The sequence below is a fragment of the Polyodon spathula genome, chromosome 31, assembly GCF_017654505.1.
Source record: "Polyodon spathula isolate WHYD16114869_AA chromosome 31, ASM1765450v1, whole genome shotgun sequence".
Taxonomy (NCBI): domain Eukaryota; kingdom Metazoa; phylum Chordata; class Actinopteri; order Acipenseriformes; family Polyodontidae; genus Polyodon; species Polyodon spathula.
In genome coordinates, this window is record NC_054564.1 from 6,652,697 (window position 1) to 6,665,594 (window position 12,898).

At 37.8% G+C, this 12,898-nt stretch overlaps 1 protein-coding gene across 1 annotated transcript; it reads left to right on the forward strand.

Moving 5' to 3' along the window:
• Window positions 1-2,596: 2,596 nt before the first annotated feature.
• LOC121303201 (stanniocalcin-1-like) lies at window positions 2,597-8,299 on the forward strand. The gene is made up of 4 exons (XM_041233757.1): window positions 2,597-2,833; window positions 6,808-6,950; window positions 7,179-7,390; window positions 7,976-8,299. Exons 1-4 carry the CDS (start codon window positions 2,722-2,724, stop codon window positions 8,241-8,243), a joined length of 735 nt encoding a protein of 244 aa, XP_041089691.1. The 5' UTR covers window positions 2,597-2,721; the 3' UTR covers window positions 8,244-8,299.
• Window positions 8,300-12,898: the final 4,599 nt, after the last annotated feature.

Sequence of the window (12,898 nt, forward strand, 5' to 3'; positions counted from 1 at the left end):
ACAGAGCCTTAGGTTAATAGTCCTCATTATTTCTCTAGTTCTAAGAATAGATTCTTCAGAATCGATCTGCTTTGATAATAACCACCGAGACAGCGTGCAACAAAACAAGCTTGCAGATCAGATATGTGTTCACCTAAACTGCAGTCAACAGGAATAACATAGGGATGATACACACCTCGCGTTAATACAGTGTTGCACATATTGTAAAAAATGTATCGGTTCTGATAAATTTGGGGGTCCACAGCCGACCCATTTTGGGTCCCCCTTTATAAGACACGTGTAGATTAACTTTTTTTTTTAACCAAATATAAATATATACAGGCATGTGTAGACAGTATAGGCACCATCCTTATGCAAGTGCGTTGATGTAAATGTGTTTACATTCACAGGTCTGAACCCTGCCTGTGGCACTCTGCACACGGACTCGGCGTGCCAGCACCTCGGCATGGTGCGTGGCGCCTGAGGTAACTGCTGTTTAGTTGTGTTCCTAGGATAGTCAAAATCAATCCTACAGATCACAGAAGAAACGTTTGGCGCAGGCAACCTACTTCGAGGTGGGGGCTTCGCCATTCCGTTGCGGGAAAGCAAAGCGGCTGCCTTATTGGAAAAGGGCATCTGAGCGCACAAATCTGCAGTGCTAAAGACAGATTTAAAAGAGGGTCTTTACACCCACACCCACCCTAAATATCTATCTATCTAATGCACTGTATACTGTAGCTATACACACACGCATGTAATTCAAAGGTTAGGAATTAAGAAACAATAGCATTTGGAGAATCATAATTAACTCTCCGTCGAATATGTGCAACGGGCATTAAAACACGCAATACATTCACTCGTACATACCTACACATACATACATAGCCTAGATATGTATCGATACAGACGGAACAATGATGGCAGATTAATATTGCCAAATTGAGTAGGCACGTGTAAGAAAAGATAATTAAACCAGAAGCACCCTCCTCTTTTACCGAGCAGCCTAGAGTCCTGCACGGATCTTTCTTGCGGCAGCAGCGAGAGAAGACGACCTGCAGCATTGCACACGATCGCAGCCAGGATCTGCACAGCGTGAAACTCTGCCGGCCAGGCGTTCGTCATTTTCATTGAGCCTGCCCGTTACATTACCGCATGCCCTGCGTGTAACACTGCAGAGACAGGCGCTCTTTATAGTTATGGTAACAGACTTTTAAATTCACTAAGCTTATACTGTATTCTGTGTCAGACGGTTCCTTTCAGTGGTTCCCCCTTTCTCCCTTCCTCCATCTACAGGGGACGTGAGTTGAATGAGAAGACAATCTTTAACGTTAGGAACGAGCACTTGGGCATCCTTTGTTTTTAACCACATGCGTGCCAAATTATAGACATAATGCAGGTTAAATTGTATGGGCTGCTCCTATATTATTATTATTATTTGGTCATTAATTACAGTAAAACAAGTAGTTTAAATAATATCCCAATTCCAACACTGTTTTGTGAAAGGAAAAATAATATTAAGGAACGTTGCACTCGAGTCAATTATGCGTACAACATACCGTTATAAAAAAAAAAAAAGTGAAATCAAATGCTTCAATAGATGCTTCACGTATGGATCCCTAATTTATGGTACGAATTGTGAAGTAATCAGTTTGGAACCCCTTAGGACAATGACAATGGTTCTAATGATTCTAAACAGAACACACTTGGTTCTGTTTTATATTTGAACGCCTGGAACCCTGTTTTTTGGCACATCATTTCTGGTTAAAACAAAACAAACAAGCAAAAAAAAAAAAAAAAAAAAAAAACCATGATCCACCCACGTTTAATGCCTCTGGCAATGCATAACAATGCACAGTTATTTTAAAAAGAGTACATATACTGTATGGGCAAGTGTTCAAGTCATATTTGTAGTATAGTATTGTGCCATTTGCAAGTCATGTTATTTAATTATCCCCCCCCCCCCCCCCAGATGAATCAATTTAAATGCTATATCTTGTTTTGAACGACATTGTTTGTGGTTTACTTGTATAAATGCTTTCAGGCTTTTCATTGTTGGTCTCTTGAATAGCCTAAACGGTACAACTGAGGTGTGTGTGTGTGTGTGTGTGTGTGAATATCATGTATATATATATATATATATATATATATATATATATATATATATATATATATATATATATATATATATATATATATATATATATATATATATATATATAATATATATATATAAGGAAAAGAAAGAACACAGAACCGTTTTATTCAGGTACAAAGTCCCCTTTAATAAATATTCAAATACTATCTAAAACTGTGACCTTTTTAAAAAGTAATCTGATCACCGACTATATTTTTGGTTTCTATTGCAGACAAAAGGGTTAATTTTCTTTACAAAAGCTTAACTTAAAAAGAAAAAAAAAATATTGGAAGGGCAGTTTAATTTAGTGGAAAATATTCATTCAATGAAACACTGCTCTTGAGTTTGTGAATGGACGGTTGTGAGACACAAAGATTTGATTGGACGGAGCGGCTGGCTCCTGATTTGCTCCAGATTACCACCGAGATAAGAAATGCCTATATAAACTGTACGTGCGGTGGCTGCAGTATGCAAGAGCAAAAAGGCTGCAATTGGGACGAATAGAAGCGTTGAAGTCTAGCAAAGAAAAAAAAAAAACAAAGCAAAAGAAAATTAAATCAACCTTTGTCAGAAAAAAAGGGAAAAATCTTGAAGGTGCTTCACAAACAATGCTGCACAAGACGGGCATCCTCCTCCTGGTACTTTTTGCCTCTGCTTATGAAATAGACCAGAACGAGTCTTTAGTGCCACGGAGGACACGGGACTCTATTCACAGCTCAAGTAAGCGGCTGCCTTTTTCTTTATAACGCGTTTGCGATTTAGAAACAGTAAAATCAGTGTTTGTTAAACTACACAGAATAGAGAATCGGTGAAGGGTTGTTTACTTTATATTAACGCAGTACACTGTTTAAATATTATTGTATTGGAATTGCTTTGACTAACACTTTGTTATGGTAATTTCATCCGTACCGGTATTCCCTAGAGTCAGGAGCATTACAGGGAATGTGGCACTGCCAGACGGGATAGGATTACAGTTCAGAGCATAGGGACAGCTGTAGATACCTACGTGCAGAGTTAGGCGTACACTTTGACAGTATTGATGAGCTTGGTCAAAACCGTGGCTCGATTGATGAGGGAGTTAATTTGCACAATACGCGTGGAGCAAACAGATGGATGGAATGAATGCACTGCTGTACAATACCGAGGACTCGTTAATAGGCATATTTGTATAATTAAATGCATACGGGGGATTGAAGTGTGGTGATTATTGTGAATTAAAACTTAATGCTTATTTTATGCTTTTTATATGTGATAATATAATATATATATCAACAATTTTACATATATATATATATATATATATATATATATATATATATATATATATATATATATATATATATATATATACATACACACACATACACACACATATATATAATAGAGATTTAACAAACGGTGCAACAACAGAGCGTGGGAGCAGTTTTGTATATAGCAATAGCCTTTGTTCTCCTCCCAATATAGACGTGCTGCAGTGTTCTAGATCATTTCAGCTGCCTTCACAGGCACATCACTCATGCAGGACTGGTCTGCAGTTGATCACTTTCAGAAACTCTTGCTAGCAGAGCAGAGCTTGACCAGCTGTCAGGGTCATCACTACCGGCCTGAGAGCAGTCTGGGAGGTCAGCACCAGTGGGTACCCACAGCCCAGCGCCAAAGCAGGAGGGAGTATAAAAGGATATAATGATAGTGTAGCCTGTGGTGCATTGCCACATTAGTAACCCATTCTACCTAGCCTGTACAGCAGTATTTGCAGATTGAAAAAGGAGTATGTTTCACTGTGGCGGATACTTATCCAGCCTCCGCTTTAGAAGCTGTGTGAACTACTGATTTGTGTTGGATTGTGTTGGAATTGAATATTTTTAAAGAGCTATCGCTTAATGCAACTGAATGATGCACATAAAAAAAGACTTGAACATTACAATCCAGTACCTATGGCTCTGAACTTTAAAAAAGAATAATAATAATAATAATAATAATAATAATAATACCCCATTTTTGCAATAATGTGCACATTTAAACTGATTTAAACAGTCATTCCCTTTGGCAAGGAGTTTCACAGTAGCTTCCTGAACTTGAAAACAAGCATTATCATTTTATTATTATTTATTTATTTACGAGGGTTCAAATTAAAACACCAGTCTACTGAAGTGAAATCCTGTGTCTTTTAAAACTGCTGCTTTGTCAGACCGTGCCCGGTATTTACAAAACTGCCTCTTGTACTTAGTTGCTATGGAAACATAGTGACTCAGTGTTTCAGCATGCTTTATAACAATAGAGGAAAACCGTACCGTTACGTCACGTTAGCTAAAAACACTTTCTTGCCGGCCATGCTCCGTTACTGTTTTAATGCAAGTTCAATTCCAAAAGGCAAATTGTCTGGCAACTTCAAAGTGTTTCAATTTAGTCACAGACAGATCAGTTCAGATTTTTTTTTTTTTTTTTTTTTTCTTGCTGGTTTTTACACTAGTTAAAAACGATTCGATTCCCTTTTAAAAAGTGTCTTTGCAAATATGGTCCGACACATTATAAAGTTGCTAAGCAAGTTTCATCACAATAGGACAAGTAGTTCTCTAAATACAGTGCTGCCTTTTAGAACGCTGCATTCAAGACCCATTTAAGAGACCATGCTGTTTGCGTTCCTCTTGAAACAAGTATACTAGTGTTAGTGTAATGGCATTATGGGACAAATGGGAGCCATAACCGTACCGACATATAGCCTGTTCCACAGTATAAAAGACCACCTTATAAAGAGGGAGCACCTTATATCCAAAACCCCTGTAAAAATACAGTTGTGCACATTTAATCTCACTGATGAACAGTGTTGGGTATTTACACTACTCTGTTAGTTAGATTAGATGATTTGCCAACCAGGACAAAAACATTACTGGTATTATTAAGTCTCACCAAGACATTACACCTAGTACTGGAGCCAACTTCAATAAAGAAACGATCAGCCACACACAGTCATACTGTTGTTCTCCAGAGCCACCCATAAAGCCCTTTCTCCGACATGCTTTACAGCACGTTTGCTTCCACATTGTTTAATGACGTCCGTTTATGTTCTTTCAATATATACCTGCCTACCTTTCACTGCAAAATATTAAATTTGTACAAAAGTAATATAGTATATGCTATGAGTTAACGGTAAAAAAATTTTTTTAAAAAAATGATGCGATTTACAAAACGTGTCCACATCCCAGCTGTGCTGATAGAGGCCATTCCTTTTAATGTGCTTTTGTACACATTCTTGCTGTGGCACAGGGTTAGTAAGAAGAGTCTGTGCCAGACTGACTCCAGGGTGAATGAGGTAATTATTATTATTTGTTTACTTAGCAGACGCCTTTATCTAAGGTAGAGAGTCTGGCTCTGGTACAGTGGTTGAGATCTAGTGACTGGTTTGCAGCCAGGCTCTTTACACTGGGCACATGCCAGTCATCCTGCTACACCATCAAAGAGAGAGCTTTAAAGCCCTCAGTATGAATACCATGAAAGCCTAAAACACACACACAAGTACCATTAATAGATATTTTATTTGCTTTCTATTGATTTCGTGAAAGATCTCTAAACTGATTGCAAATCTTTAAAATGTATACCCAAGCTTTTCTGTTTACACTCAATGTGGGTCAAGCAGTAGTCTTAAAATTGTTAATTCCGTGGGTTGATTTTTTTTTTTTTTTTTTTTTTTTTCAAATCACTGCTAAAAATGAACGATGCAATAATATTCTTCATTGTCTATTGATTTTGCTTTTCGCTTATATTTCTCCTGAGCCCCCAACCTGCCGGGCTAGTCAGCTCACATCAGAGACACTGACACCCATTATTCTGGGTAATCATCCAGATCTTATTTATGATTCATTAAGGATCACATCTCTATGTTGAGGGGGGGTTCTCTCCAGCACCACACAATAGAGGTCTATACCTTGAACAAGCCCTTCTTTCAAGAGCGTTCCAATCGTTTTGTTCTGTAATCCAAGAAATACTTGTGTTATTGTAAAAACAAGCCTTTATCTTTATGTCATTTTAAGCCAGTATGATAATTCAGTGCAGTTAGAGGAAACCCAACCTAAAAGTCATCTCAGGTGATGTCATGATGGAACTATGCCTTGGAACAACAGGAACGGCCCTAAATTAGTAGTTAAACTTGGATCAGACATTGATACCACACCTTCTTTCTTGCTTTCCAAACAAACTTAATGCAGAAGTCTGAACTCTTAATCACACATCACTCGTCGTTTTTTTTTTTGCTTAACCACAAAGCTCCTGTTTCTTTGTTAACTATGTCGGTGAACAATCAGAGCCACTGAGTTTCAAACCCGACTCCTTTCAAATTGAAGGGCGTTGTACGATGCCTTAAGGGCACTTAGAACACCATTTTAGCTATCCGGTGTAACCTAGGCCCTTTTAATCCACAATTAGATTGCTATTAGTTTATAATATATAGCACACCCTGATATTCATGTGATACAGCCATCGAAAAAACATCTCATCATGTGGCTTGCAAAGGATAGTTTGCATTAACTGGAAATCACTTCAAGATTAGCACTGCTGTTTTATTATTCTTCACACAGCACAGGATGCCATAAGCAGCAAACTGATCTTTACCCCAGCCTCTCTTACCTTTTGCAAGGTGGATATACACTTGTATTGCACAGAGCCTTATACGATATTCTAAATGTAATCTTTCTTTGTAGCTGAAGTGGTCCGATGCTTGAACAGTGCCCTCCAAGTGGGCTGTGGTGCTTTTGCCTGCTTGGAGAACTCTACCTGCGACACAGATGGCATGTATGACATCTGCAAGTCCTTCCTCTACAACGCTGCTAAATTCAACACTCAGGTAACCCTGGCCGTTTGATTCTGTTCCATTTCCTAAACTATTAGGACTGTAACCGGTTTGCATGACTTGAATATTGCAGTATGAAAGAAATGGAATCACAGGGTTGATTTGAAAAGTTTCATTTATTATTTGTTTATTTAGCAGATGCCTTTATCCAAGGTGTCCAGACCCAGCGAGTGTTTTGTTGTTGCGGTGTTGTTGTAAGTGTGGCTGTGTTGCGCTCGACAGGGCAAGGTCTTTGTGAAGGAGAGCTTAAAGTGCATTGCTCACGGCATCACGTCCAAGGTGTTCCTTACTATCCGGAGGTGCTCCACCTTCCAGAGGATGATTTCAGAGGTGCAGGAGGAGTGCTACAGCAAACTGGACATCTGCAGCGTCGCCAAGCTCAACACCGAGGCCATCACTGAGGTCATTCAGCTGCCCAACCACTTCACCAACAGGTGAGCAGGCCCCCGCCTCATTACAGTTCTGCACTGCATTGGTAGATCAAAAGTCCCTCCTGTCCCCTCTTCAATATTCCCGACTGTCTTCCATATTGTTTGTTTCCACAATGGCGCACTGCACTGTACTTTGCACGCCGATGTGAGAGCTTATTGTTGTTGCTGGGGAAACAGTGATTTAAAAAAAAAAAAAAAAAGTCCACCAGGTGGCGCTATGGGCTAGGCTACAAATCCTGTATTATAATTTAAAATTCACACTCTGCTTTCAATCTACCAACTCTGCTTTTGCTCTATCATTTGCGACAGTGTTAGTAAAAATAAATAGAGCCTCGTATAAATCCCATACAATGTTTGGCACACATCATATGGTATAATTTAGTCCAGCAGCGATCGATCGTTGAATAGACTCACAATTGAATGATATTGAAATGCTTTATCAATTTCTTTTAAGATTCTCCGTCCTCTGGATTTGATATTAGTTATGTAAAAAACCAGCATGGAATGCAGTGACACTGTAAAAGTAGTGGTCTGTAGACATGCATTGGGACTTGCCTGCTAAGCGCTTGGGTGTCTTTCTGTTGACAGATACTACAGCAAGCTGCTCCGCAGCCTCATGGAGTGTGATGACGAGACTGTGAGCATCATCAGGAACGATCTGATGTCCAAGATGGGGCCGGACATGGCCAGCCTCTTCCAGCTGCTGCAGAGTGACCGCTGCTCCACCCCTCAGACAAGAGTGGAGTTCAACAGGAGACGTCCCTCCGAGTCCCAGAGACTCAAAATCTACTTCAAGAACCTGCGTGACGAGCGGCCCTCCGCAGTCATGAGACGCACCTCTGGAGAAAGCGCTTAAGACCTTAAACCTTTTACCAAAGCAGATCTGTGACCAAATACAGCTAGTCAAAAAAATAATATATATATATATATATATATTATATATTTATAGTCAGCTTAATATCTGCATATTCCTCAATTATCAAACGTATAAGGGAGTGAAGGTTTGAAATTCCAAACTTTCGATTATTTCTTTTAAATAAAAGAAAAGAAAATGTTTTTTTATTTACTGGTTAGTCAAAAATAAATGATAAATATAGTATAGTTAAACGATATTTATATAATATATATATATATATATATATATATATATAGTATATCATATATATAATATATATATATATATATATATATATTAGCTGAAGATGCCATTTTATTATGTTGGTATTCATTCTGTTTGTCAAATAGAGATTTTTTTTTCTTGCTTGCACTTGACCAATTCAGAAATACCGACACCAATCTCAGACTAACATTTTGAAAAGTCTGGATCAAGGTCTTTACTCTTAATTGCATGTCTGAGATTTTAAATCTAAGTTCTTACGCAGCCTCTACAGAAACTGACTATTTTTTTTTGACTAGCTGTATAACAATGACAATAGGCCTTTGAGTAGACTATTTAAACATTTCCATTAATAAATTAATTTTAGCAACAACTAAGCAGCTTTAATTACACTGTAATTACATGAAACCATTTATGCAGTAACCACATGTCATATTTCAAAAGATGTTAGCCAGTTGTAAAACCTCTCATCTTGGAATTACACATTCGGATAATGCATGTTCAATTACAGTGTAATTAATGTACAGAATCATCACTATGAGAATATTCAACATTATTCAAATGTGGACATTTCCCTATGCAGCAAAAGTTGGAAAAAAAAAGTTACTCAACACTTATTTCTTGAAACATATAACTATTTAAAACCATTATTTGTGATAATATTAATTTATTTTCCTACTTACTAATTCTATTTTATTTAATATATTCTGTTATTTTATGAAGATGCAGTGGTTATTACTGGTGTATGCTAGAGCTAGACACATAGGGTTAGTTGTCTAGTTTGGAAATGGATGGGCTAGCTATGGTTCCCAACGGGATACATAGACATTTTCTCAGTGTCATCAACTGACGGAACTCATGTTCTGGCTCTATGCTGGCCGTAGAAGAACATGCATGTCATTCTAGTGAATCTTGGCTACGCTCAGCTCGTATTTAATAAAATTTTTAAAAAGGTCGCCAGTTACGACAACAGCTGAATTCAGAACTCACCGCAGCAAAGGCAAAAACAAGACTTAATTTAACACTGTTAAATACGGGTTGGATAGAAATCCCAACGTTTTTTGATTGCAGGAGGTACCGATACAACGGACTGGTTTGGAACTGGTCCGATCGTGATCATAGAAAGAAGAAAAAATTAGTCCCGAAACAGGTTATGTTTCATGCATGAGATTCAGGTACACTGCAGTGTATCTTCACACTAACTGCAACACTATGTACAGTATTGAAATGATACACTGTAAAGACAGGTATCTAGGGCTGTACCAGTAAGTGCACTGCCGTGCTGCATCTTCACCAGGCTGCTACTGTTTTATGAATCTACCCAATGCCTGATCTCCATGCAGCGGTATGGGTGATGGTACATGGAGATTGAGAAAAAGTTTGAGATTTGCCTGTTTCCACGGGCGAACAAAAATTCAACTTGCTTTGTGCACAGTAAGGCTATAAAAATTGATTGAAAAAAGAGAACTCAGAATATAGTAATACACCTTATTTCCAATAAAACTGTGCATATTTTATATACAGTCCGCATCAAATCTAAACTTTACAAGTACTACTACATCATACTAAAATGACCACCATAAAATTAATTCTAAATTCTCAAGACTGCTTGAATTGATATAGGCCAGCATACAAGTTATTTTTGTTGTAATAAAATTGGATATGCAGAAACTGACTGAGTATATATATATATAAGTTTTATGCATTTATGAAATGAGTAAAATCATACAAACCTATAGGATGCTGCTAAAACTGCTGTCTGAAATTTAGCAGGTCCCATTGTACACCCCTTTGCAAGGTGGTCCAAGATTATTTTTTCTCAGCACAGTTATTATAGTCTTATTTTATGCAGATATTGCAACTTAAAAATTTAAACCCTTTCAAAAGACTCTGACAATTGGACAATCACCCCCAGAATTATTTTCAGGCTAAAAATAAAATAAAATAAAAAATTCGGCTGCACAAAGAAGGCTCCCACGCCTGAAGGGGTGTGCAAAAGATTGGAATGCTTTGCCCTTTAATGTGTCTTCTTGTATAGCATAGACTGACACTGTGTGGTGAAATGCTGTAATTGTCGTTTATTGAAATGACACACACAGTGGATGCAATTGCAGCAAACCTAATTTTCTGCACATCTCTACTCCTTGTTGTTTGAAAGGGTTTAAGTATAACTGAGAATGATTGAAGTTCCATGCAGATTTAGAAAACAATAGGGCATTTACACTTTCCTATCAAGACTTGAAATTAAACACTTATCCCAAGTAGGGGATCATTTGAATCTTTCCATATCTTTGTAGACCAAATATTTGTATTTATACGAATCAATTATTTAAAATCAAACAAATGAATAATCAATCAAATTGATCAAACGAAAATGACATTTTTGGAGATTTGTTGATGTAAGCAAGCATGATTGAATTTTGTGATTTATTTGCACTTTAGTATTTTCTTTTTTTTTCCTTGTGCCGTTGGTTTGCAGCTGTGTATTTAAACTCCTTACAGAAAGACATTCATTGTAGGATGATGTTTGGCCGACTCACAGATTAAACAAATGAGCATATCTGGCATATGTCATTATATTTATTTTTGTTGTTGTTGTCTGGTTGTTTAAGGGTATGACAAACGAATCAAAGATGCATAGCAACGCAAAAAAGAAATGGGTCATGCTATGTGCTTATTTTTATATTTAAAAAAAAAAAATTTCATGGCTTTCAGGCATGTTTCTTGAGGAATTTCAAATAAAACAAAGAAACTAATATTCCAGTTTGTAATGTCGTTTGTTAACTTATTTTTTTAAAAAAAAGGTACAGCTCCTTTCAAACTAAATACACAATCTGTGGGTCACAGTTCAGATGGGTCACAGAATAATGAAATGATCATTATAGAGCAAGTAGTTACACTTCCCATATTGTTCTGTAATATTAACAATCATTCTGAGTGGGGTCTTGGTTCTGTTCCTTCAATACCAAGTTACTATAATTTTAGATTTCTGTAGACAAAGAGTAGGTGGAGCTTTGCAGGGTCACATGATTTCCATGGAAGGCTCTTCGGATTCTCCAGATAGGCAGATATTGAACTCCAAGAACCCCTTTCGAATGACTGCCGAGATTCTACTCAATGTTATTAAGCCTTGGTTTTAAAAATACAGGCTGATTGGAAAGTAAGTTTGCCTTGTACATCTTATGATTCGTTAAAAAAGTACCTTCGCTTGATATTTATCTTGGCTTTCTGAAAATGAGCTTCGACAAACTTGAAAACTGAAAAAAGTTGTAAATAGAACAAAAAGTGGTGATAGAAAACATCTTTCTTCAGCAATGCTGCCACTCCAAAAACACAGTTAGAATGCATGCAGGAATACGGGCCTCGAGGCACGAGCCATCTTCTGCAAGAGTTCTGCACTGCTGACCAGAGATGGCAATAAAGCACTCTTTCAAAGTGTTAATTAAACATACAAAGAGAGAAGATATTTCAAGTACACTAACACTACATTCCCTCAGGTTGCTATCGTGTTCAATGGCATTACATTGCCCTCAGTTTTTGGCTTCAGACAATATCTTCTCCTGTTGGACTCAATAGTTTCCCACTATAAACCTCTGCTTCAGTCCATAGCTGTATGCTAATCGAGCCTGTCATACATGTTGCAGTGCTACCTCTTATCACATCAGGAGTTTTGCCTGTTCCCCTTCATCGTCACGGGCCTCACATACAAAGAATGCACAAGCCAACACTCTTAAAATGGTAAGAGGAAGCACGCAAATCTTTTTAATCTATATACTATTTTGAGGGGTGGGGTCTCATCTGTTCCTTGCTTTCATACGCGCCCCATGCACCCCTTTGCTCTGCTCGATCACCCTTTTAAATCTGCTTCCTTACTGCAGGTACTTGGTCTGCTGTGCCTGCTGTTTTCAGCCCACAATTACCCTACACCTGCAACTCATTGCGTTGTGGGTGTCGTAACTGATTTGTAGCATCTGCTCCCGAGCGCCCGTGCCTAATTAAAAAGCTAACGGAACAAAAAAGGGGCCGGATCTTCACTGCCACTACTAGGTCTAAAGAAATTCTATTAGTAATACAGGGAGAGTAGAATACACTGTGGCACACCAGCTGAAATTGCAAAGTGCTTCAGGGTACAGATGATCCAGCAGGCAGCAATAGTGATCTCAATTATTTCAATTTCACACAAATTTTCGTGCGTGACAGCTTTCTGTGTTGCTAAAAGTTTCCCCATTAGAAAAAAAGGCACAGCAAAGTGCAATCAAATATAGTGACAGAATGGCAAAGCATAGGTAAGCATCACAAAGTAAAATGGAAATCTGCTAAATTACTATGCAAATTTACTGGGGTAAGCTTTCATTCAGGTAGGTTTTATTTCAGCTCTGAGGATGCGTTCCCTT